Source organism: Centrocercus urophasianus, unplaced genomic scaffold (assembly GCF_019232065.1).
Source record: "Centrocercus urophasianus isolate 14NV4802_14NV808 unplaced genomic scaffold, USGS_Curo_1.0 seq_12, whole genome shotgun sequence".
Lineage (NCBI taxonomy): Eukaryota > Metazoa > Chordata > Aves > Galliformes > Phasianidae > Centrocercus > Centrocercus urophasianus.
In genome coordinates, this window is record NW_024884364.1 from 47987887 (window position 1) to 48014417 (window position 26531).

Sequence of the window (26531 nt, forward strand, 5' to 3'; positions counted from 1 at the left end):
GGAGCTAGATGTTGGAAGTACTCCATGGTCCAAAGGAGGGCTCTGACTGAGAACCAGGGCTTTCAGGGAATCAGAAGTGATGCGTTGTATCCTCAGTTTCAAAGCTGTGTTCCCTACAGAGATGGCAATGTAGCTGCCTTTAAATGAATGTTCATTCAGAAAACCTTTTAACACAATGTAGATATGTTTTACCTACATTTGGTGAAGTGAAACAGGTGCCCTTTAACATAATGCCCTAACAGTAAGCATATAATGCTGTGACTTCAATTTACTTTAAAGTATTGGACTGAAACTGTGGTGGTCCAGAAGTTGCTTCAGATGCTGTTCAGCTTTCTTTGCTTCCTGCATCTGAGCAGCATGGATGGTGGATGTCAGTGCCCACTTCCTGGTCTTGGTGCATGTGAACCGTGCTTAGAGATGTGGTTACTTTTTAGCTGGTTTAAATAATATTTGGTTTTAGATAGTTTAGATATTTATGAAGCATCTTGAGGTCCACATAAGACAGGTCATTCAGGACTATGCGTGTGTAAGCAACTTGTCTCTCCTTTAGAGCAGCTGCCTAAGCAAGTTTTGCAATTAAATATTGTATGTTTTGGACTGCAGCTCCACAGTTTGAGGGGTTTGGCAGCAGTGCTGGATCAACGAGCTCCTGCCCCTGGCACTGCCCATGGCTGCAGGATGAGGGCATTTAGGGGAGTGCAAACTGTGGTGTAGGTGTAGGATTTGCCTTCGATATCTTACGCATCAAGAAGACCTCAACCCTGATGATGTCACTGGCACCCCAGTCTTACCTCACCAAAGACATTTTACAGTGTGAGGAAAGTAGCAGAATAACTCCTAAGCTGCCAAATGCTGACTTGAGAAGGGCTTTTCATTTGGTGAAGAAGCCTGCTCCCATCATACAGTTTGTCAGAAACAGCTCATGAGGCTGGTGTGGTTGTCCACACTGTCATGGGAGTAGGCTGGAGCTCGGTGGGTCAAGCGCTCATGTTGAGGAACACCCAGCTGCAACCATTCCCTGCTCCTAGCCCTAGAGCACAGATAGTGCTGATGTCTGCACAGCCCTTCAATGAGGAAAAGCAGTGTATTGTTTGCTGTTCATAATAACAAACTCCAGAGTCTCCAGATAAGGAAATCACTTTTGAATAAGCTAGACTTGGAGAACTGAACTTGAGTGTCCTGAGGAGAGAAGCAGAGATGAGCATTCAGGTGATGCAGCAAGGGAAAAATCTGGCATGTATTTCTGCTGTGATCTCTTCTTCATAGCAATCCAGGGAGCTGCTGGTCAGTTAGTCTCACTTCAATATCTGTCATTATGAAGAACAAATAAAGAGATTATTCTGTAAATGTTCAGATGATAACTGGTTTATTTACAGTGGGGAACGTGCATTTCTAGAAAACCATGCAAATCATGTGAAGCTTTTATATTTTTGAAGCAATTTTAACGAGGTAGATGATATGTAATTCATGGTGGATATTAACTTGAGACTGTGTTTAGGAATTAATGAAGACATTTATGCAAATACCTTTGCATCAAGGATAAATCTGTATTTTTAATTATTTTATTTTGCTTTCATGAATTATCTGGGATTTTAAATGAGTATTATTACTGCAATCTGTGGAAGGTTTAGCTTTGAAGCATTGAACCTGCCAAAGGACATGGAGAGTTCGAGCAAAACGTGCTATTTCCAAGAGGAAATTCAATGTCATGAAGTTATGGCAGTGAAACTAAGAGGAAAAAAAAAATCCTAGCCAAACTGTTATCAATCAAAATCCAGAGGAAAAAAATACTTACATATAGTAGCAGTGGGGATCATGATCTGGGTGTTAACAGATAACAAATTAAATACACCACAGTGCAATTTATGAAAATGCTGTTCTGGGCAAGGTTCCTAATGTTTCTGCTACTTTTTAATCCAATTCTTCCCTATAGGGGCTCAGATTTGCATTCTCCTCAGTCTTTTATATAAAGCTTGTGGAATCATAAAACAGAGGTTGCAGATAGTATAAAGTAAAGTGATTTCATGATTTTGTTTAAAGCTGTGTGCAGTGGGGAAATTTGTGTATGTCTGTGTCCTGGATATACGTTTGGATTATATGTCATGGTGATGGTTCTGGGTTATATTTGTTCCTTGTATTCCTTTTAAGTCCTCAGTGGTGATTTCTTGCTGAACAACATAGGAAAGACTAGGAATGCTCCGTGGAGAAACAAAGAACATATCCAAAGACAGTTCAGCAAACAAGAGAAAGACTCCAAAAAGTTAGGAACATGATACTAGGCTTAGGCAAGTATTAATGAGAAGGCAGATAGAACTGGCAATACAAAGTGTAGAGGATTGACAGGAAGTTATTGAAAGTAACAGAGAGAAAAAAAATCTACTGCAAGTGACCAGCTATCAAAGAAATAAGCCAACAAAAAATAGGGTAAATTGAACTCTATTTTTGGAAAAATATGTAAGTAATGAAAAAAAAGAAAGATTTACATCATTTTTGGAGTTTGTTGCGTTCAAAATGAGATTAGCACTTGGAGTGGGTCGGGTGTAACTGGGTTCTGTGGAAAATCTGAAGAACACAACATCATTCCAGTAAGTACTTGCCATCCTCCCCTTTTGTCAGGAGACTTTGTTAAACTGAGAAAATTACTAAATGTTCAGGCTTTCTGTTGTTAATTGACATTAGTCAATTAGGCAGAGAGAGATGCTCAATCTTTTGGGTAAAGGTGAAGGTTTCTCCCAGCAGCTCTGTACCTGTTTCCCATGGATGAATGAGATGTTCCCATGTGCCAGTGCTGAATGTTGGCAAGGCAGAGACTCCAGCTGTGCTGGCTGCCCCTAAATCCATCACCGGAGAGGGCAGCTTCTGCCTGCCCTTCCATGGCTACCTCCCCAGGACTGTCTGAGGAACCCTGATTTCATCCAGCTCCTCTGTAAAGTTGTGTCTTCACCTTCTGAGCGCTCCTCACTGCTTGTAGCAGGGACAGCCAGGGACAAATGTGGAGCTTGAAGCCTGCCCAGTCACAGCAGCATGAGAGAACCAAACAAATGGATGACTTTCTACTTGCCTTCTCTTCCCAAAAGTGCCTTTCTTCCTTCCAGCACCAAAATGTGTTATCTCTACTCCCTAAGGCTCTCCTGAACCACTCCCAGCAGAAAAAGGAAAGTTCTGCAGTTTTCTCCCTTCCCTTCGCCTCATTACTGTGGGCTCTTGGGAAGGGTGGAGGAAAAATGTGTCAGTGGAAAACAAGGAGTAAAGCTGTGATGTGCACTGCATGGCTTTTCTGCATCTGCCTTCATCGAGGCAGAGCAAAAATAACTCTAAAGAGGAAAAGGTGGATTTTGATCTGGGTCTGTGCTTTCAGTGGGTTGCATGATTACATGACTTAAAAGCTCTGCAGTGAGGTAGGTTAAGGAAATGCTCTTCTGTTTCTGGAGACTTTGAGTCAAAATGCAGCTTAAGGTGAAACAAGACTGAGTAATCTCAGCATAGTGGTTAATTCTAACATCACCAGACCACAAGGCTCCTTTCCAGGTGTAACTTGGAAGAGTTCAGGGCTTTGGGTGTCAGGGCTGCTCTGGTAGGGTGACTGGAGGCTCCCACACAGGCCAGGGAGCAGGAAGGTGGTGACAGCACAGGAATGCAGGGACTGGAGGGCTTTGCTTTGTTTTAACCTTTCAGAGCAGTGAGCCTTTCTTGAGAAGGCCTATCTGTTTCTTGGCTAAATATAGGGCCGCCTTTCTTCTTCCCATTTGATTCGTGTGCTCTGCCGGCTGCGGGTGCCAAATCTGTCAGCAGAGCCTTTCTGTTTCTTCTGCTGCAGTCTGCTCTGTACAGCTCCTGAAGAGACCACTGCTCCCAGCCAGGCTGCTGTTGTGGCTCACGCCTGGAGCGGGCTGGAAGGGGACAGCCTGGGGGGCAGGCTGGAGTTTGGGTGACACTCGTGGGCACCTGGCGATGCCTGTGAGGGCTGGAAGTGTCTGTCAGGCACCCCGGTTTGCCTCTCCTTGTCGTGAGTAATATCAAAAATGTCATCTTTGCTGATTCTGTTTTTCCTCTTTGGCCCGAAAGGAAATGTTTCAGCAGCCAATATTTTTCCTGCTCTGTATTTCTTTTTGAAGGCATTTGGCTCAGGGAATCTCTTCTTCTTCCCCTTTTCAGTTGTCCTTTAGCAAACAGCTGTTTCTGGAGAAGTTCAGAATTTATAGACCTTCTCTAGTGACACAACAATAATGCTAATGGTAGTGCTGCCATTTCCTGCAAGGGTCTCACTGGTTATGGGTGAGGTGGGGGACTCCTGTGAGATGTGTGTATAGCTAAGACCAGAAGTCACATCAGCTCAGGAAGAGCCCCAACGCCATTCTTTTCTGTGGTGTGGCAGGAACCAGTCATTAAAGAAATAGTAGAGGATTTAAGGATTAACCATTTCTGATGGTTAGTGGCTTAGGCTCTTTTGAACTAGACAACATTTGTAGCTTTTTTTTTTAATTTATTATTTTTTTTTTTTAATATCCAGAGATGCCTGGGAACTTGTCTATTTGCATTTAGAACACATTTTCACTCCTTCTTGGAACTGAAATAGAGAATTCCACAGTGCAGTTTCATACTGCTCAGGAAAATGCTTGCTAGTGTTGACAGCCTGTCTTCTTGTACAGAGGGAAATCAACAATGAATGTAACCTTTTCTAGGAATGATACACCCTGAATATATAGGGTTTCAGGATAGCAAATTGAGTTGCACAAACTGTTTAATACAGTTTAATTGCAGGCCACTTTTGAAAGGCAACCCATAGCCATTCATTCCTCTCGCTGCCCTGTATCAGTTACAGCAGTTGAGTGACCTCAGGGTGAGTCAATCTGACAGAAAATTGATTCCCCTTTTAATTTGCCACTATTTTGATTAATTGATCCACTATTTATTGTCCTTCCAGTTAGCAGCCTTCCCACAAGGAGCTCGCAGTGGAAGGATGCAGGAAATTCCTCCATCTGGCATCTCAACACCAAATAGGTGAAGTGCACTGTGAGTCTGCACAAGGTCTCAGTGGTAACAGTGTTTGAGAAGTGCAGAGCAGCAGGGCAGTATATGGCACATACTGTTTGTCTAACATATCATATAGATACAGTAGCTTTTCAGAGCTTTCTCATTAAGTGAGGAACTTGTTTGTTTTTTGTAATCCACTGAGATAAACTCCATCCTCGGTGATGTGGGGACAATAGCCACCTAACTTTGAACAAAGCTAGTTTATCAGCTGCCCTGAGAACAATGGGCTGGTCTCAATTGTGCTGGCATAGGAGGAGCCTTGTAAATGTAGTTATCCAATGTGTTTCCCTGACATCACTTGGAAAAAAAATCCCACCAACTGTGCTACAAATGGTAACTACATTTTTCCTCCTCTCTATCATTCCTTTCCAGATCTTAGATCTGGATTTTCCATTACAACATGAGGCTTCAATGCACTGCTGCTTTGTATAATGCAGAGAGCTTATCCGCATATTGGCAGTGTCTTTATGTTCCAGTGCTGTAGAAAAGAATTTGCTTGCAGATGAAATGATACCTACTGTCTAGCTTACTTAAGTATTTGGATTTAACTTCTGAATTTAAATTAAAAGAACATTTATTTGTTCAATTTCCTTTCCTTTGTATATATCTCATCATTTAATTAAAATATTACCAATTTTGCCATCATTATATTGCTCATAATACTCAAGTAAGAGTAAGCGTGACAATTAAAACAGAAAGAACTGAGTCAGCTACAGAGTCCCAAAGCTCAGACCTTGAAGAACCTTAAAGTTTTTCTAACAGAGATCTAATCACAAAACTTAGCCTGAATTTTAAAAACAGGGAGGGGAAATCAGAGTCTCCCTTCCCCCACTCAAAAAGGCTGCAAAGTTTTGTTACAAAAATAATCAGAAAAAGCTCTGAGTAACGTATGTGCTCCCAAGGAATGCGATGATCTGGCTGGGGTCATCAGTGACTCCAGTTGCTTGTTTGCTGCACACAGTATTCTCCTCCCTTCTGCTGACAGTCTATGCACATTTGTTTTGGTTGGATTCCCACAGAAAATAACAGAATGTAGGTCTATGTGTCATGACAACACTCAAGCAACAGAATTACCCTGTTCTTGTTAGTGTCCATCCAGTGGATGACATGGTTTGTGCTTTGTTACCTCTTGCAGTATTCATTGTGCTACACCAATGAAATATTGAAACCAATGAAACCAATGGGATTGTTCAGTCTGGAGAAGAGGAGGCTCAGGGGAGACCTCATTGCACTCTACAACTTCCTGAAGGGAGGTTGTGGTGCAAAAGGGTCTGGCCTCTTCTCCCAGGCAAATAGTAGGACCCGAGGAAACGGCCAGAAGTTATACCAGAGGAGGTTTAGGTTGGACATTAGGAGAAACTTTTTCTCTCAAAGGGTGGTCAGGCACTGGAATGGCTGCCCAGGGAGGTGGTGGAGTTGCTGTCCCTGGCAGTGTTCAAGAGGTGCCTGGATGAGGAGCTGTGAGAGATGGTTTAGATGATCTTGCAGGTCGTTTCCAACCTTGCAATTCTGTGATTCTGTGATAATTAGTCATCTCACAATGCAGAACAAAACACTTCGCTGTTGAATGTTTAAGAGGTGATTACAGAACAACTGATAAATGGTCATGATAGCAGGAGAGAAGAAGTAATATGGAAGCTATTTCTGCATGAAATTCTGCCACAGCTTTCCGACCAATTGAAATATGTCTGAGAGATGGCTTCTCCATCTGAGAACATTACCTGGACACGAGATCATCATAGAGGGAGCAGGTAGAAGAGTCTGTGGAACTCGGAGGTCTCTAACTTTCTCTGCTATTGGTTCAGGTATAGTTTTCCACCAAAGAGCATGAAGAATCCTAGAATTATCATTTCCAAGAGTCACTGTTGGTGTCACCACACTACCCTAATCATATATGAATAATCACAGGAAAAAAAAAAAACAAACAAATTTGACTTAAATTTAGACAAACATTTAAGTATGTACAGAGTTAGAAGCATGAACAATTTTTGGACTACAAGCATAGTCAAAGATGTGAGTACTTAGCTACTACCTTGAATCACAGCCATTGTCAGTGGCTTGTGATTAAATAAAGTGTAGGGGAGAGATTTGTATTGCATTTTGAATGTTTCACAAATGATTTTGAATAAAGTAACACAATACCAAGAGATTCATTCACAATTCAGAAGGGTCACTAGGATCCAGTCTAGGATCTTCCCTTTTATCAGAATTATTTAGTCTGTAAACAGGCATATTAGACATTGTCTTCTGGGTCCCTTTAGGCTGATGGAACAGCTCACAACAACCACTTGTTCATCACTGCATTGTGCTGGTAGCTCCCATAGGTACCAACAGAGCAGGATGTGTGAATGCTGGCTGCTTATGTTTCAAGCAAGGAACCAATCTCATTTTCTTCAAATATCAGTGTAAACCATTCAAACTAGCCAAGATGCTAGAAACAACAGTAGCTTGTGTAATGATTCACCCATTGTTGGTATCCTTTGTTGGACTGCCTATCTGTAGTATAATGCTGAGGTCAGAGCACCAACAGCAGCAGCAATATTCTGCTTCCTGCCTTCTTACAAGTACCTTCAAAAAGGGAGCCACCCTTTCCATGTCAGGAAGCCTTCCTGGGTCACTGCTCATGACCGTTGCTCTGTTTTTCTTTGGAGACTCTTGTGGGCCTGTAGCCAGGCTCTTTAGTCCTTGTGGGACAGTTCAAGTGCCATCATTTCAGGGCCAGACTAGTGGTGAGGTTGTGCAAGTGCAGGAACTGGTACGCATCCTTGCCTGTGGCTAGAGCTAAGCCAGCAGGTATTGCTCAGGCCACTGTTTCTGGTCTGCTGTGTCTGCTGTCAGCAGTGCGGGGCTTCTTCCATTTCTGCAAGCTGTTCTGACGTGCCACCCTGAGTTTAAAGGCAATTGGTCATGTAAAAATGTTCATTTCCAGTTAATGTTCAGTACATTTGAACATCATCCTTGCTGTAATCCCATACCCATTTCTTCATTCTTTATTTGCCTATGTCATCTTTTATCATAGAATCATAGAATCATAGAATCACCAATGTTGGAAAAGACCTTCAAGATCATCCAGTCCAACCGTTCACCTATTCCCAATAGCTCCTACTAAACCATGTCCCTCAACACAACATCCAGCCTTCCTTGAACACCCCCAGGCTCGGTGACTCCACCACCTCCCTGGGCAGTCCGTTCCAGTGCCTGACCACCCTTTCTGAAAAGTAATACTTCCTCATGTCCAGCCTGAATCTCCCCTGCTGTAGCTTGAAACGTGTTTTTCTTGTGTTCTGTGTCTTAGGAAGCCTTTTTTCCGCATTTATGGGGGAACAGCTTTAGTTTGTTGCAATGTATAACATATATTTCACCTGTACTGAATACACCGTATCTTCACTAAATAGAAAAATCAAATTGCTTTGCAAATTTCAGCTTAATGGTGGATGCAGAGAAGAATAAATGAAACTAGGGGAGGGTCACCTCGCTACTAGGCCCAGGGAAATCTGCAGATTCTTTGATTCCTGGCCTTCAAAGAGAAGATATCTTCTCTTTGAGAACGTCAGTCTGGGCTTTGTGGGTAAATTTTTATCTGACTTTTCATTGAAATATCAATTGACTTAAATAAAGAGGCATTCTTTGGGCTATTGAGTTTACAAAAGTACATCTTTACAGTGAAAACTGTGGAACCTTGTTATTATAGCCACTGTGATAATCCTTATAAGGTGATTATTGATATTCTTAGCAATTTTAATGGAACAGGAAATGGAATGTATCCATTCAATCCTTGTAATTGCACATTGTAATTGTAACTGGCAGTACTTCAGCTATACCAGTGAAAAATCTCATTTCTAACGATGCTTTGCAAAACAGGGCCAGCCTTGTGTGAGGCTTGAGTTAAAGCAGGTAGGAAGGAAAGTGAAGGCATGAGGGCTGCTGGTAGAGAAGAAGGAGAAGGAAATAGCTGACCCCCCTGTTTCCTTTCCTCCAGCTGTGACATCCAGCTGTTTGTAGCTCAGAGAACAGAGACAGTGAAGCAGAGTATGGTAAAAGAAATGAAAGAGTTAAAGTGACTCGGAGAGAAGCAGGGACAGTGTAGGACTGTGGAAGGAAAAATGCTTCCCAAAATGGATCAAAAACAACAAATACGAAATGTACTGAATGAACTTTTGTTTTTGCTTAAGATTAACTTAATTTTTTTTAGAAGAGTGAAAAACACTTTCTCTAACAACGCGAACCCTGTGTATATTTACCTGGGGCTTATAGACATAGCTCATATGACAAGTCTGGCTCCATAAACTCCAGCTAAGAAGCCTGGATCAGCAAAATTCAATCTGGAAGCTGTCTGTAGCTGTATGAAATGTGTCTGAGGTTTCCAAGTTAGCTAATAAGCTCAATTTCTTTTTGTAAAAAGATATAACAGTTTTATAAAAGAATACTGAAACCCATGGAAATCAATTTTAAGCAGTCAGTGCTTCAGCTGACTTTCGTATTTTATTTTACCAATAAAGAAATGCTGATCACATGAACAGGGGTCTATCTGTGGATATGTTTAATGATTTGTTGGAGATATTTTTGTCTCTTTTTACTCACCGAAGACTTTAAGCAGTTTCTTGCTTCAAATAAATCGTAGGGAAGAAGGTAAAGCAAGCAGTCAGCTGCTCTAAGACTGATCAAATAGTGCTTTTCAGCATGTTTTACTAACTGATGAACAAGTGATCCCATTTATAGAGCATACTACATGTTGACAGAGTGCATTACTTCATTTTGCCATATTGGCAATTTGAGATCTTAACAAAACAATGCTGAGGTTGCTCTCATTCTGCATTGCTATCCTTGGAATGCTTCTCGGATTTTCATTAACTCTGTCACTGCAAGATTCCCCAGATGGAGGCAGGTTTTATGGGGGGGGTGAGTAATAAACATCAGAAACCAGAGAGTTGTAAACAGCTTAAACTCTTTGTCCTACATAGATGAATTCTTTAGGAGCCTGTGGTGTTTTCAGCATCTGTAGCTGCTTGGTCTAGCAAGAACTGATACCCCCCAGCTGCTGAGTGGGGAGAAATGGTCTTCTGCAACCTAGGAATATAATCTTCAGTAGAAACTGTAAGTCTTGAGATTCAGCCGGGTGTTTGGCTCACAGCTTTCTGGATCTGCTTAGAGGCACAAATTGCACATGGAGCCACTTCCACACTTTCTTTCCCCTTGAACTTTTCAATCAAGGGAGAAGGACAACGAGGAGGAAAAAAAGCACGGCTCTGCTTCAGTGCTTCATTATTCCAACTTTCCCCTGTGTCAGCTTTGACTTCATTGGAATTGCATCAGTTTCAAGCTAGAGTAAAGCTGTGAAGGATCAGAGGGAAGCTTTCCAAAGCCTGTTCTACAGGCATGTTCCACCAGAACAGTTAGAGCAGGGCAAGTCACCAGAGAAGAATTTACAGAGGAGCTAGGCGTCCTTGCTGCCCAATGAGAGCAGGCTTGTGTGGGATTCCTAAGAAATAGCTGTGGTGCTTTCAATTCATGGTTTACCTTTTTCCAAAACAATTGGCTGAGAATAGGCCAGCCTCTTTATACAACCCAGCAGTTCCCAAGCTATTTTGCCCTGGGGAATCTTCTCCTCCCAGATTAGCAGAAGTGTCACTGCTCAGTGCCCTGGTTTTGCTACCTCTTGACATGAGAGGCAGTGGGCTGTGCTCTGCTTTCACCCTATTTCCACCCCTGCAAAGAGAAAAACCCTAGTCTGGGATACGCAGGAATGACTACACTCAAGCCAGGAGATATTCAAAGTATGTGCAGCAGCAAGGGATTGTGCAGCTTAAAACAGTATAGCTCTGCAAAGTAGAGAAAACGTGCTTGGATGATGGTGTATTTCTTATATGAGTCATGTCTTCATGTTTCTGTTCCCTTTTTAAAATCACTTTCTTAATAGCGCTTGTACTCAGGATTCCAGTTTCCAGGTAACAGTGAGAATCAGACACCCAAGTCCTTGATGATTTAGCCTTTCACTAAGTACAAATGGGAGGCAGTTGTTAGTACTAACACACTGTAATGCTTCAGCATTATATACATCTCTGCTGGCCTGAGTTTTTAATTCCTGGGGAAGAAATGCATCAGACTTGACTACTGTGCCTTAAAGACAGCAAGTGCTGTCAGGGCTTCTGCAAGAGAGAACAGAAGTGCAACAAATTCACCTTTTCCAGTAATTTACCTGTTTGTGTTTTCAGTACGTGCACTGCACATACTGGGCCTGTGCATGAACCCTTTAGGGTAAGGGATTTTACCTGGACATATAAGATAGGCCTTCTTGCAAATCTCTTCCCCGGGTTCCAACCTGTGTGCGTTTTGGTTTATGTTTTGGAAACACATGGTGATTGAAACAGACTATTCAGGAGAAAAGATGTGCAACATCTTCTTTGCTTTGGGTAGCACAGAGACCTGCTGTAAACATCTGCATGTACATGTGTTTGTGATGGCATCTTCCACTGGTGGATGCACGTAGTCTGTTCAGTTGGATCTGGAAATCTATTCAACAAGTCAAACATGGTGTCTACTTTAAATTGATATAGACTGTTTTTGACTAGCTCTTCAAATGCTTCTGTGTCAACAGAGTAGGCTTTCAGTGGGGCATAGACACCTACTGTACATATCTGAATCTGAAGATGAATAGCACCTGTAACACTTATACATGTATTCATTTTAGTGATTTGTTTGTTTTCCTACCAGCTTTACAGTATTTTTAGAGTTAGTCAGCGTGCTCAAGATTCTGCATTTTCCCATCTGTCCTTGGAATGCTAAAGTCAATTCCCTCATACTCTTCCTCACTTGTTATGACAGGAACACTTGAATCATTAAGTGATTAAAGTTTCTTATCAGGAAGTAAATGTGCTTTGATGCTCCTGCAGCAAGTGAAAACAGAGGTGGACTTAGACAGGGAAAATGGTGCTCAAATAAAAGTCATTGCTGATGGAAATCCTCAGAAATCCATACAATGAAATTGCAACCACATCTGTTCTTCAGAGTGAAACCATACAGTGAATGTATATTGTTAGACCATGCTGTAAAATCTTGATGTGGTGGACAGCAATATATACAAGTTTGAATTACCTCATGAAGAATTCACAGCATGTGGCTATTGCATGTGATTACATTTTATAAATCAGAAAGAACAGATATTTCAAAAGCCATTAATCACAGTAGTTGGTAGAAATTTGCTGCAATGAGAAAAGCCCATTTGCTGGCAATCAGCTCTTTTATTTGAAAGTCCTTGAATCCACTTCTAATGAAGGCAAGAAAACTCTTCCTGGGTTACAAACAGGCTCTGGTGTCTGAGTTTACAGTGGTGAGAAATCCCATCTGGGCCCACCTGACCCCACAGCCCAAGGCCTGGGGCTGATGCACAGTACTTACCTTTGGGCAAATCAGCTTAGCGATGCAGACCAAGAGCCAATGATCCTGGGTTCCCATTCCTGATGCAGGCTGTCTGGCCCACATAGTAGTGGCACTGTGCTGGGCTCTCTGGCTGTGGGACAGGCAGTGGGAGAGACCACCTGCCAGGGCCTGGCACAGCCAGATATGGTCCTTCCATGCCATGTGCCAAATGCCAAGATTTTAGGACTTTGCAGGACTGTGGCACATACAAGTTCCTTGGCAGTTCCTAGGCTGGCTCTCTGGATTCCCAGGCTCCCTGCCCTGCAGCTGGGATGTCCTGGGATGCTCCCAGGGCTGTCATTCTGAGGGTAGTTTTGCAGGAGCTCCTCCAGGGCTTAGAGAAAAGGAGAGTTTGTGTTAGGTTTGTTGTTAACAGTTATGGTAGCAGTACCCAAGGAGACTGCTTCATGATTTGTTATTTTCTGGCTCAAAACAAGTGTGCCAATTTACAATTCACAAGAAATTTTAAGATGCTGGCTTTGGTCTCAGCTGGATGGAAGTCAGATTTTGAAAAACATGATTCCTTATAATCTGGAAATTAGCTCTTCAGCCAAATCCTGTGAATCATAGAATCATAGAATGGACTGGGTTGAAGAAGACCACAGTGATCATCCAGTTTCACCCCCCCCCGCCCCGCTATGTGCATGGTCACCAACCACGAGACCAGGTTGTACAGGGCCAGGTCTATGAATGCTATGAATAATACCCTTACTCTAATTTATAGCTGATATTTAGAGAACAGTGATACAAAGCCCATCAGCTTATCAGATAACCAAATTATTGGCAACTGCAAAAACTTGACATGTGTAACCATTTCAGATATAGCCTGAAACTTGTTAAACAGTAGCTTCTTTTGAAGAGTAATTAAGAATTACAAATATTATTGTATTTGGTCACAGCAGTCTTAGTCTTGTTTCAGTCTTGAAAACTGGTTTACAGATGACAACGTTAAAACAAACTTACAGTAGTCGCATTACTTCTTGGGAATTTGTTCTATAATTACTACTTTGCACACCAAACGAATTTTAACTATTCTATCCACAAAACAGCATGGAGTAAACATTAGTTATGTGAAATAACCCTATGCTTCCCAAATTCTTGACAAATATCCATGTGATAAATTTAGATAGAAGCCCTTGCTTCTGTCAGTTGTTAATAGGCACTTCTATTTCTAGTCAGAGAGCAAATCATGTATCTGGAGCTGATTTTTTTCAAGTTAGTGGTTGTTATTTTTCTTGAATAGCTGCAATTTCTGTAAAAGTCACATGTAATGGAAGAAAATTGTGCCCTTCTCCCTCTACAGTTCTCAGAACACATTTTAGATAGGAGGGTAATTGATAGTGAGCTCAGCCCAGTAGTGAAGCTTATAGTGAACACGAGTTGCAAGGAGATAAACAAGGAAGGAAATGCATGGAGTTATGCCCACTTTCAGTAACCAGAAAAATCTCCCAGCTTGTTGTTGTTTACCCAGATGGGTATCATCTACATCTATATCTGCTGAGATTTTTTGTTTATATGTTTAAGATTTAAACTCTTTTGAAGCTCTAAGCTTGTAAGTTATGTTTGCTTCCATTTTGCTGCTTTTTTTTCTTCATCCACCCCTTTATTTTTTTTCACTTTATTTCTGTCTGCCTTTTTGGCTCCTTCTATCAGGAAGGAAAACTCAACAGAAATAAAAAACAAACAAAAAAAAAAAAAAAAAAAAAAAAAAAAGAGGCCTGAATGTCATTTATCTTCACATGGAACAGTGAGTGGTCCCATTTATTTAAATTGCAGCCTCTGAGGAGAGAAAAATATTGCAGGATACCTGTTAATTTCTTCTCCAGCTCTAACAACTGAATGAATTATAGTGACTTGCAGAGGGTAAACGTTAATCTTTATTGAAAAGCCATTCTATGCTACATGGTAGGGTCATAGATTTGACTTACAAGTTCGTAGCTTGGAGTTTTAGTTTAAAGATATTGTATTGAATTTTCACTGATGCTGGAGAACAACATGCAGACACAAGGAATGAGAAGTAATTTATCATTCTTCTAATGTAGTAATCTTAGATTAAGTTTCTTTGCCAAGCTGTTGGTGACCAATAGTACAGTAATGTGCAGTGAACATATACAGAACATCATTCTGTGACTTAGCAATTAAAGAGTATAGTGATGTATTAAATGAAAAAAAAAAGGTGAATGTAGTAACCAGAATGAAACACCTGAGTGAAATTCCAGTGGCAGTGGCATCAGTGTTAATGACCTCCGGGATGTGTGATAGCAGACATTCTTTATTTCTTTTTTGCTTGAGGTTTCTGTGAGTGTCGATCTCTTATACTGAATACTTCCCAGAAAAGCTGGTTTTGGCCCTGGGGCTATTTTGTGCATTGCTGCTGCTCCTTCCCAAATGGTGCCCGTCAGGCAGTAGTAGCAGTGGCTGTCCTCATGTGTGGGTGTGGGGAAGGTGGAGGGAAGACTTCCTCTTAGCACTGGCTTAGCATTGCCATTCCTAAGAACAAATGCTGCTCCTGCCTCTCTGCAGAGCAGCCTGCACGTTTGATTGAAAAGTCTGGGGCCTGGTTTCCACTCATGGGCTTTGCAGAGTTGGAAAGTGCTGGACCATGATGTGGGTGTGTGCAGGGCATGATTGCTCTATGCTTTTACCTCCTAGAGAGGCTGTGTTTGAGGAATACAACCTCTGCTGCTTTCTATTGGCTTCCTAGGAATAAAACTCCAGCTTCCTTGATGCTGATAGGAGTGACACTCTGATACCTGTATGCCTTAAGAGCTGTGATGGTGTCATGCTTGTCCAGTGCACTAAATCTCATATAAAGGGGCTTCAGATATCCAGAAAATTACAGTAATAAAGTTCTTCTAAAACAGGATTTATTTTGTCTATGAAGATATACATCACTATTGTGAAAAAGCATCTCTTTGAGTGAGATGAAATGGTACTTCATTCTTTGCGTACCGTTTCCCCTCGTTCTGTTACAAAACTGGCAAGAAACTATCAACATATTTTGATAGATAGCAAATCAGAACTTCTTTAAAACAACAACAAAAGAAGGCTATTCCTGAGCAAAGGATTTTTGTAGTGTACTGTCCCTGAATTTTGATTCCTTACTTTCTAGTGTCTGTTAATGGATGATTGTGCATTTCTCTTTCCTCTCTCTTCTTTTTGGGAAATAGACTTACACTGTAACTGACCAAATGAACATTTGGCTGGAACAAGAAAAGTGCTGATTCCCTAAGGAAGAAGTGTGCTGCCAGTATCACGCTTGGCCCTGGTTCAGCAGCTACAGAGGCAGGCCTTTTCCAGATTTGGAACTAGCTCTGTGTGGAAGCTGCATTCATAAAGCTATTAGAAAGGTCAAGCAAAACAAGACCTTTATGCTTGTTTGAAGTTCTTTCAAACCTGAAAATGTGGACTGTTTTACACCAGGTAAGCACTGCTGTTTATAGGAATAAAAACAGCCGAGATACTGAAGCTGTTAAGACCCTTTTTGCAAGTTCTGAGTGAGATGTAAAAGCTGAGCCCATACCTTGTAACTCGCAGGGTAAGCCTCCCCACTCTAAGGGGCAGACATCTGCATTGAGTGTCCTGGGCAGGCACTTCTGGGGACCAGTTTGTCTGACCTGTTTTAGATGTCTACTTTGAATGACAGAAATTGTTCATTGGATGTCTCTGCTTCTTCCCACATTGCAGGGAAGCCGAGGGTGATAATCTGAGAAGCAACTGCACGTGTTTAAATTTAGGGAGGAAGAACCAAGCTGCCTTCCCTCCCTTCATAGAGTGGATTTGGAGACTTTTCTGTACCTCAACTGATGTGACATTGGGCAGCTTGAGTCCTTTGTTCCAGGAGTCATGTTGGAGAAGCAGAGAAGTCGTTCCTCTCCAGTATCACAGTTGCGTGCTGTCTGCAGCTGTGGGGCTGGTTTATTTTGTTTTGGAGCAATTAGTGTGGAGAAAGCACTCAGTCTACAGAGCAATGCTGAAAAAAACAAAAACTGGCATCATCCACGATCAGCACTATAAAACTCACTTACTCATTTACCAGATGCTAGGTTGGAAACAACTAAAGTGTAGCTGAAACACTGTTCATTCTCCTTTTCTGTTGTCAGCAGTAAGTGATAAATAGGAAAGAAGGAGTGAAGGTTTTACTTCAGTTTACATTTTCAGGTATAACGCACACACTATAGCTTCTTAAAGCAGCATAGGGAACAACCACAATGGGAACAATGGAAAACACAAAAAATTGCAAGGACTCATACAATTAAACAGATTTAATATTAATTAATGCAAAAAAAAAAAAAAAAAAAAAAAAAAAACCAAAAAAAAACCCAACAAAAACAAACCACCCCAAAACTAGTTTATATATTTTTTTTCTTAATTGAGTAGCCTTGGAATGATGTGCATGAAGTTAACTATTATGCTTTGTAAGACCTTTGTAAGGTTTTTGTGTGAAGCTGAACTTTTAAGAGGTGTTCACATTCTAATGTGAGTTGCATGCATCCATTGGGCAGCCATTAACAGGTGAATAAAATAGGAAGGAAATTTGGAAGGAACACAGGGGACAAAGCATAAATGAGTGTGAAAAAGGAAAAGTTAGCCTGAAGTTCTATGAAGGATCAGCATGTTAATGCTAGAGGCAAAATGGCTTAAAATAGGGGCAGGTGATAGCAAGAAACTGAGTAGCACAGCTCTGCCTGGAGTTGCTCATTGCACATCAGGGCTGTGCTCCAGATGCTGTGAATTGCTCTTGGAGAAGAGAAGGCTCCAGGGAGACCTCATTGTGGCCTTCCAGTACTTGAAGCGAGCACATAAACAGGAGGGGGTATGACTGTTTACTGTTTATGAGGGTGGATAGGGATAGGACAAGGGGCAATGGTTTTAAAGTGAGGCAGGGAAGGTTTAGGTTAGATGTTAGGAGGAAGTTTTTCACTCAGAGGGTGGTGACATGCTGGAACAAGTTGCCCAAGGAGGCTGTGGATGCGCCATCCCTGGAGGCATTCAAGGCCAGACTGGATGTGGCTCTGGGCAGCCTGGTCTGGCGGTTGGCGACCCTACACATAGCAAGGGGGTTGAAACTAGATAATCTTTGAGGTCCTTTTCAAACCAGGCCATTCTTTGATTCTGTAATCCTATGAAATGTGAAGTCAGGTACTCCTTGGTCATAAGGTCTGGCCTTTGAACACACCTTCTCTAATTAGCAATTGCTTTTACACTTTGTTACTAGATACAGAAGAGTGTTGAACTGCACTATTACAGTTCTGAAACCTGCAACTTACCAAATGCTTTAAGATTTTGGGTATGGAAATACTAGAAAAACGCTTGCCCTTCAAGCTGCTGCAGTCCTTCATGCCAGCTCCAGCACGCATCTCCCTGGTGAGCTGGCTGAGCCTGCTGCATGGGAGCAAACTCTGCACTCGTTCTGCTGCATTACCTTGCAGTGGGCACCTGAAGAGGCAACGGTAGGAGGTGGAGGGATGCATGGGGGTCACAGACTGCGCTGCTTCTCGTTGACAAGCAATGCCAGGACAGACAAGTTCAACCTGAAAAACCTCACCTTTAGTTGTTCTCCTCTTGCAGTCTTCTTGCTATTCTATTTTTCTGCCTTATCCCAGATAATTCTGTTTCTTCTGCACCTCTGCTTTTGCTAGGCTATTTCTCCTATACCTTCTTGCTGTGGATTTCTGTCTTTTCCACACTGTTCTTTTCATTTTGGGGTGCTTATTGAAACACGGCCCTCAGGTTTTAATCCCATCCTTCTTTGATGTTCAGTGTTCCCCTTTGCGTTGATCACTGTCAGCAGACAGGGCTAAAGAGCGGGCAGTGATGCAGCCTGGGGGTAGGCGTAGTGCACGCCTCTCCATCTGCTTTTTGCTACTTCCTGCAGTTGAGTGCCACAGCTGCCATGCAGAGGAAAAGCACTAGGACTCAGTGGAGAGGGTGTGTGTGGAGTAAAAAGCAGAACTTCATAATGGAGAACCGGGTGCTCCGCTCTTGCCTTTTATTTAAGTACTTATTTTTGCTTGGTGATTTGAAACGTTCAGTGCATAATATTTGCTTCTGTTGGGTGCTGCTTTCCAACACGTTCTCTGCAATCGCTCAGATACCTCTCTGCCTCATTTTCCAGCAGGAGGTTTAGCACAGATGAATAAACAACAGCGAGTTTAATGTATAAATGCAATTATTCCGTGCTTTGTCGAAGGCAAAGTGAGCTGAAAAATTCCCTCCCTGTGCACGGGAACTCTGAAGATACTTTCCTCTGCAATGGGAATGAAGGCCTATGGAGGATCCATAGATTGCTGGGCATGGCACTTACCTAGCAGGGGGGAAAGGAACTTTGGCTCAACTGTGTGTTTCTAGGTAGGTATCCTGAGTTTCTACCCAAATGTCTCTAAGAAGGTATTGCAAAGCACTGGTAACCTGTTTGCCTAGATTTTAAGTCAAAACCAGTGAAGGTCACCAATTTCACATGCATTGTTTCCATGGAGGAGGACTCATAGTAACTGGGGGACATACCTTGTTCCTGCAAAGCACTGAGAAATGATTACAAAGATGGAAGCAGAAGAGCATCAAGCCCAGCCCAGGCCTGAGGTCAGTTCTCCTTGCTTAGGTCACTGCTGCCCAAAGTTTATGTATTTTTAAACACTGCCGTTGATGGCAACACCACAGTCTCGCTAGGCAAGTTGCTTCTAATTATAACAGGAGAGTAGAGTTTTCATTTAGGATTTGTTTCCTTTTCTGTGTGAATCGTGGGTTCACAGATTGGTTTGGGGTGGGAGGACCTCTAGGACTTCCACCCTCGTCGCGGGCGGGCAGGGACTCCGGAATCACACCTTACCAAATACACGTGTTAAGAAAGCAATCAAACAAACAACGACTGAAACTTTGGAGTTGTATTCGTTTTCCTCTATCCCTATCCACTAGGATGAACCTGGACACCGGCTTCTCCTCTGGCGGTGCCGCTGTCGGGGCTGTGCCGGTTCAGCCGGGCGGAGCGGCGGGCGGAGAGCGGGCCCCCTTTCTCCGCCTTCTTTTCCTCCTCCTCCTCCTCTCCGGGGCTGCCGGCTGCCGGGGCGGGGCGGGAGCGGCGGCTGCCGGGCGGGAGCCCCGAAGGAGCGGAGCCGAGAGGAGCTGAGCCCCGCGCCCATGGGGGACTCGGTGTTCGGCGAGCGGCCGGCGCTGCGCTACGCGGTGAGTGCCGTACGCGGCCGGGGTCGGCTGCGGGTGCCGCTCCCGAGGGACGGCCCCGAGCAGGTGCCGGCGGGTCAGGTGCCGGCGGGTCGGGGGCCGCCTGGAGCTGGGGGCCGCTCCCCTCGGCTGTCCCGTGCGCGGGGTTGGGCCGAAGCAGAAAAAGCCGTGAGCGCGCTTGGGAGGCGCGCAGAGCGGTGTCCGGGTGCTGCTCGCCCTAAACAAGCGCTGCCCCGCACCCCCGGGCGCTGCCTGTCCCGGCCCCGCCGTCCTCTGCTCTTCGGCTGATAGCGAGAGCTTTTTTTTTGTTTCCTTCTCAAGGGCTTAGCGCCGTCGAGAAGCCGTTTCCTTTCTGCGAACCTTATTAGGAGCATTTTCTCAGTTGCTCGGGCAGAAGAAAAAAAAAAAAAGCCACATAAAAACAACCGGCTGCGTCTTCTTCTGAACTCGTAAATAAGCGGCGGCACGAGCGAAGCGTGCCGGGTGCGATGCTGCTGTCGTCCGCGCTGATGCGCGCCGTGATGCGCGGCGCTTCGACGCCGTTGCTGTGGCCGCGTGGGAGCCGTAGGTCGGGGCCGAGAGACCCCCGGTCCCCTTGCCCGGTGCTGGTCTGAGGCGCTTCCGTCAGGTTCGCGGCGGTGCCTTCGGTGTTGGCTGTGGAAGTCGGCTTCTCCTTGTGCTTTCCTTAAGCCTGGTGCCGACAGACCATAGTAGAAGGAGGCTTGAGGGTTTCTGCTGTTATTTTTTCGGTAGTGCGTTTCGTTTTGAGTACTGTCATACCCACTCGGTTGTCGTGCAGGCATACAGAAGCAGGGAACTTTTGCATCGCGTATGAGCAGCAAGAGGGATTTCACTGGGAAACTCATTCTCCTGCACTGATGAATAGAATCGTATCTTAGAATCATAGAACAGTCTGGGTTGAAAAGGACCTCAATGATCATATAGTTTCAACCCCTCTGCTATGTGCAGGATCGCCAACCACCAGACCAGGCTGCCCAGAGCCGCATCTAGCCTGGCAGGATGACATAGATAGATCGATTCTCTGCATAGTCCATGCTTGCACACATATTGTCTATGAGTAGCCCAGCCAAAATCAAATGCTTGTTGACCTGCAGCACTTGATACCATTCTTAGTGCTGTTCTTATTAACTCTGAATAATTATATGGTCTAAGTACAAATCACGTTCTTGGATTGTTTTGATTACTGTGAGATAAAAATTATACCGTGTTATAGTATTTAATAGCAATTAATTTATCGGCAAAGCAAATTACAGTGATTTGTGTGGAGGGCTTTTCTTCTGCTTTTTAGGACTGATAATTAAAGTCTCATGATTTCCATAAAAGTACGTAAGGAAGCATCTGCTTTGCATGTTAGTTCAGAGCAGCAGTGTGCTTTTGAGGCAGATCTCCCAGCTTTGTTCTGTGGTTTGTGTCTCGGGGCAGCCTGAGAGCATGGGAACTGGCATTTGTTCAGATGCCACTGGCCTCTTCAGGGCTGAGCTAGTGGTAGCTTTAGGTGAGCTTTTGAAGTTTGTTTGGTTCGGAGATCGAGTCCCCGGTACCACCTCCTCTGTTTTCTAATACTGCTGGATGGGCTGTTGCCTGAGTCAGCACAAGGCCACTGTTGCACCAAAATGTCACAGTGAATTGGCAATTATAATTCACGCAGATGAAGACTTTAAGACTATCACACCTGCTGTGATGGTCGTATATTAACCGATGACATGTTTGATCCAGCATATATTCCATGTGAGTGGGATGACTGATAATTATGTCACAATTACACTTCGAATTGAGCACTGGGGTTGACTCAAAGAAGAGCTCCAGGAGGTAGAGTCTGTATAGCCAACTGGAAGGTTTTTGTTGGTGAAAAGTAAGTTAAAATACATGTTAGCTGAACAAGTATAAAGGTGTATTACTAAAGGTGAGTACAAGAAAAATGTTACACCTGCATTGAGTCACACAACGAAAGCTCTTTTTCCTCTCTGATGCTGGTATCTATGTAGTGATTTCATGAACACTCATAGAGAGTTAAATAATATCTCACCCTCACTGTGTTGCCTGACCAAGCAATACCCTTTAATTTTTAGGTCTAGGTTAGCTGATTAATCATCCGCTATTCTCTGCTGAATTCACTCTGATTTATGAGCTATTTTTGAAATGGTGATGTGTGTAACGGATATGAAAATCTGCAGAGGTTCTGGGAACATTTTTCAAACAATTTCGTGAAGTGAAGAGGGATGGTCACCTTCCTTACGTGAGATTTCTGCTTGAGTTTTTATATCTTAGCAGCATTTACAGAGAGCATAAAAAACTGCCATGTATTTTGGCTCAAGCATCAGAAAGCTGTATTATACTTATTTCAAGAGATCCGTTGGTAATTTGGAATGCAATTTTCTATGCAAGTGACTAAAAATAGCCTTGAGATTGCACAACAAACATCTCAGTGGGGCAAAGCGGGAAGCTTGAAGCATGGTCTGGTTTGTATATAGACACACGAATCTCAATATAGCGCCTTTAATCTTGGTTTGTCTTCCAGCATTTACCAGAAGGGATTTCCCTCAAGGGAGAGGGTGCTTGCCCTGGGAGGGAAATCCTGCCTGTCTTTCACTGGGGAATTGGAGAGCATGAGCTGGAGTAGGGCTTTGGAAGAGACTTCATCTGGAGCCAAGCAGCAGGGCTCTTCCTTGGGGCAGGAAACCAGGGCTTCTGCCAGGCTGAGCTATGCCTAGAAAGAGGGAACAGCCAGATGTCTGAAGAACACAAACATTAGTTGTCTTAAGGTCACCTCCAATTTGGATGTTAGTGTTCTGGGAAGAGAAAGATCTTTCTCTGCCTCCAGTAGTACTACGGTCATGATCTAGTCATATTCAACCTTTGCTGGTAAGGTGGGTGGGCTTTCTGCTTATTTTTACCATGTGAAATATATCATTCCAAGTGGAAGGGTGCAGAAAGCAAAAGAAACAGTGTCATAGTATTCCCTCACAAATTTGGTGAACCACAGAATGCTTTCTGGGGCATACAAGGAATTAGAAAGAAGATAGTAGACATTTTCTAGCCTTGTTGTAGTAATGGTAATTGTTATTTGTTAAAAAAATTAGTTTACAGAATAGTTCAGAGTGCAACAGTGAGATTGGTGGTGACACTTTAAAACTGTAAAATGCTGTAAAATGCTTTGTGAGGAGGACCTAAATAGTGACATGCTCCTGTGGATTTGATTGCCTTTTGCAATAATCAGTTTTCAGATCTGTTTGTCTTTCTGTCTTCAAGACACGTTACTTGATGACTTGAGCCTTCAAGCCCTTGTAGATTTTAACATCTCTTAGGTACCACAAGCAGACCACAATTATTATAGTGATGATAATAAATCCTGCAAGCAATTTGTTTTGCAGGACTAATACCATCAACCTCTTTCTTTGCTCTAAAGCAACTCACTCAGCTGCCCCAGGGCCAAATTAAACTTGCCGGGATTGCTTGTCTGGCCTGATCCCAGCCTGTCCTTTCAACAGGACCTTTGAGAATGGACTTCAGACTGCACAAGTTGTCCTTGCAGTTGCAGGCTGTCCCCAGCTGTTTTTTCCTTGGAGCATCCCAGGCTCTTCCCCCACCACTCTTGCTACGAGAGAAAGCTGGGTGGCCGTTCAGGAAAAGGGCTGCTCTGAGTGGGCTGCTGTCACTGGGGCCATTTGTCTGGTTGCTTCACATTCCAAACAGGCTCTCCAGAAGGGAGCACAGCAGAAGTGGAGCACAGCAGGAGACCAGTGGCATCTGTGCGGACCACCTGCAGTGTGCTTTTGCTGTCAGTCTCAGTGTGGTGGGATTCAGGCATGAGAATAGGTTCTTGTCTACCAGGCTCTGAAAGTGAAACATCTCTGCTCGGTGGGAGACAGCTGCATATTTTCTAATGCCCTGAGTATGCAAAGGCAGAGTTAAGTAGTTCTAAAAGATTAATTCACTCTGTAGTTGTTTTTCTAAAAAGAAACTGTGAAGAACACTTCTAACTTCATCAGATAAGTGAGTTACAGAAGAGATGGTTAGCAGGAGAGTGATGTTCACCTTCTGGCATCCTGCCCTCAGCCTCTCACTGACTGCGTGCACGTGGCTCTGTTTGCTGAAGGAATACAGCTTGGGTCGCTGTTGAGTCCAGTCCTTCTTCATTTTGGATGAAATTCCAATTGACAGTGATGATTCATGTTGCAAACACGCAGTCATTTAAAAGTGCTTTTATTGCTAATCCTTTGAAAACATATATAAACATAGGAAACGAGCACTATTTGTCGCACTGTCATGAGCACCAAGGCCAAGCTTTGATTAGGGTTGATGGACTCTGAAGTGTGTCTAGCCAGCTTTTATCCGTGCAAAGCAGTGAGGAGTTAACAGCAAGGAGTCGGGAGGAGGGGATGCATTGGGCTCTTGTGTGTGCCATAGGCTTTTGGAAAGCTGCACAAAGCAGATTTCAATTCAGATTTGGTCATATTTTTACAGTGCTTGAACTCTTAATGTGTTCCCAGGGCTCTACACGCATACTTGTGTATGAACTTCTCTCGTGTATGTGGGGGAGAAGATGGGGAGTGATTGCAGGTTGTGTTTGGCAAGGCTTCTCAGGTCTAATGCAGAGCTGCACTGAGGTGATCCCTGTTAGGTCTGTTCCCAGAGACTGGCTGGAAATGGAGGTTCCTTAAGTGCAGTAGTGGTGGCCTTCAGGTAAAGCTGCCCTTTGGTTACATTTGCTTGTCCATATCTAGTAGCATCTGTTAGTGTAGAATTGCTACAATTCTTGTATTAGTACTTCTAGAGATGCTGATTTAATAAAATGGTGAGCTTCAGGACTTTTATTCAAAGAGGTGCAGAGTCCTTTGGCATTGATAAAGTTGTAAAGCTGTATATTCACCTGGCCCCATTTCCACTGCTTTCACATCTCTCAAGGGGATTTAACCAACCAGCAGTAGTCCCTTATAAAACTGCTGCAGGAAACAGACTTTATCCCTACAAAACTGACGAGGTCTATGGGAGCAGCAAGGTCATCCGTGGCCAAAATCATCAACCTGCACTGTGCTGAAAAGAGGGACAGCTGGGCAGATGAGTCTTTTGAACTACTGTCCCTTACGTACCATATACCCTTTCATTTGCTGAGCAGTATGACTGGGAGGGTGCTGGCCTCCGCTCTCCTTCCAGTGGCATATCTGCTCCTGCAGCAGCAGGGTGGCCAGACTCTCAGTGACTTGGAAAAGATATATCCCAAGTTGGAATTTCATTCTATTCCTGCCTAGCTGCGATATTTGAGAATACATTGCGCTCCATGAAGTGAAATGGCTTTTTCTTGTCTAGGGAATAAAGGAGGTGTGCGTGCATTGTATTACTCACAAAAAGAACTTGAACACCTTTCTGCAGCAAGCCCCAGCTGATGAGGCCACGTGGTTCACATTCGCTTTTTCTATGAGGGTGTCAAATCTGAATGCTCCTGTGGGATGTGCCTGGGTCTTATCTGGACTGACTGGCTCAAGAAGAAAACTAAGTAATGTTTTTCTTTCTAATGATTGCTATCTGAGACGTTATCGACAGTGCACAGTTGAAAGGATTTCCTGAATATATCCTCGACTAAGTCAAAAAGCGTTAGGAGCTGCTAACGGGAAACTGAATATTACAGCAACAGCTGAATAGACTGCAGGGTAGCTTTCACTTTTTAAAGGCAACATGAGTGGAGTTGGGTCTGTCCAGGCAGCATTGCCCTTGGGTAGAGAAGAAGAGCAAGTCCTAATTATAGCTACCTGTGCCATTGTCTGCTGTTATTTCATGGGAGGGGGGGAGGGGGGGGGATGCTTCTAGAGCAATTGAGTGAGTCTTTGGAAATGATACTGGAATCTGCTTGCTATTTCACCATGCAGTTTAACTGATTATTTTAAAATAACATTTCATCCATGTGTTTTTTGTACGCTAATCTGCACCTGATTATCAATCTGCCATGGCTATACTGCCTAGATGAGCCTGTGAATTTATGACAGTATTGTACTGTGTATTTCACCTGGCTTATAGTCAGTCTTCAGCCTCTTTGCCTGCTGTGGATAAACACATAGGTATATATTTTGTTTACTTGTTTTTTAAATCAAGCATCTTGTGTGACTGTGTCTATGGACGCTGGACACCTGATCTGTAATATCCAGATGTTAGCTTGAGTGTCTGTATCTTCTGAAATTTGCAGTTATTTTTTTTTGCCCTTGATAAGAGTATGATTTTTTTGCAAATATTTATGGATTTGGAAAGCTTATTGTGTTGTCTAGGCTGTCAGATTTGATTTAGAGACATAAATTAGGTGGTGTTTAATATTGATTACATTCTCCCTTAGCCCAATGGTCTTTAAGAGTTCCTGTTAATGCTCATTTCTACATGACTTGACATATGGATTCAGTATCATTGCAGGCTGAAATTCTTCTCATTTTGTGTAGATTACTGTATCTCTTCCAGTCTGATCCTTGTAATATATACTCTTGAGTCTTGAAAAACTCTTTATTGTTTAAATACAAGCTGTGGAAAAGAATCTGAAGTGGGTTTTTTTTGTTTGTTTGTTTTTTTGCTTTTCAAAATGCAGATATTAAGCCTGCTTGAAAAATTTGAAAATACACTTAAGCGTTATGGGAGGGAGGGGGTCTTGAGTGCATGTGGTACATAGTGTTGTCTGTAAGAAAAAAAAAAAAAAAAAAAGACAAAGCAAACCTCGGCTGATGTAGGAAGAAAGCTGTATGTGCTTGTAGCCCAGTTCTTTCCTTGTTGAAGTATGTCATGAATCTTGAAACAGATGTTGGATCCTGTATTGTGCAGAAGCCATAGCCGCTGCTTCCCTTGGCAAACTGTCTCACTTTCCAGTGACCTTTGGGTAAAACATCCTTTTATTGGTACTCTGCCCT

The 26531-nt window shown here is 43.1% G+C and overlaps 1 protein-coding gene across 2 annotated transcripts in view; it reads left to right on the forward strand.

Moving 5' to 3' along the window:
* The window catches only part of ARHGAP6 (Rho GTPase activating protein 6), a 299714-nt gene that overhangs the window by 130222 nt on the left and 142961 nt on the right, over positions 1-26531 (forward strand). The window contains exon 1 of one of the 2 annotated variants that reach the window (XM_042810525.1): positions 19567-19632. The exons of the other annotated variant lie outside the window; for it this stretch is intronic. Within the exon in view, the coding sequence (XP_042666459.1) occupies positions 19588-19632 (45 nt within the window). The 5' untranslated portion in view covers positions 19567-19587. Of the gene's footprint in view, positions 1-19566; positions 19633-26531 lie in introns of those variants that run through there. 2 annotated transcript variants of the gene reach the window in all.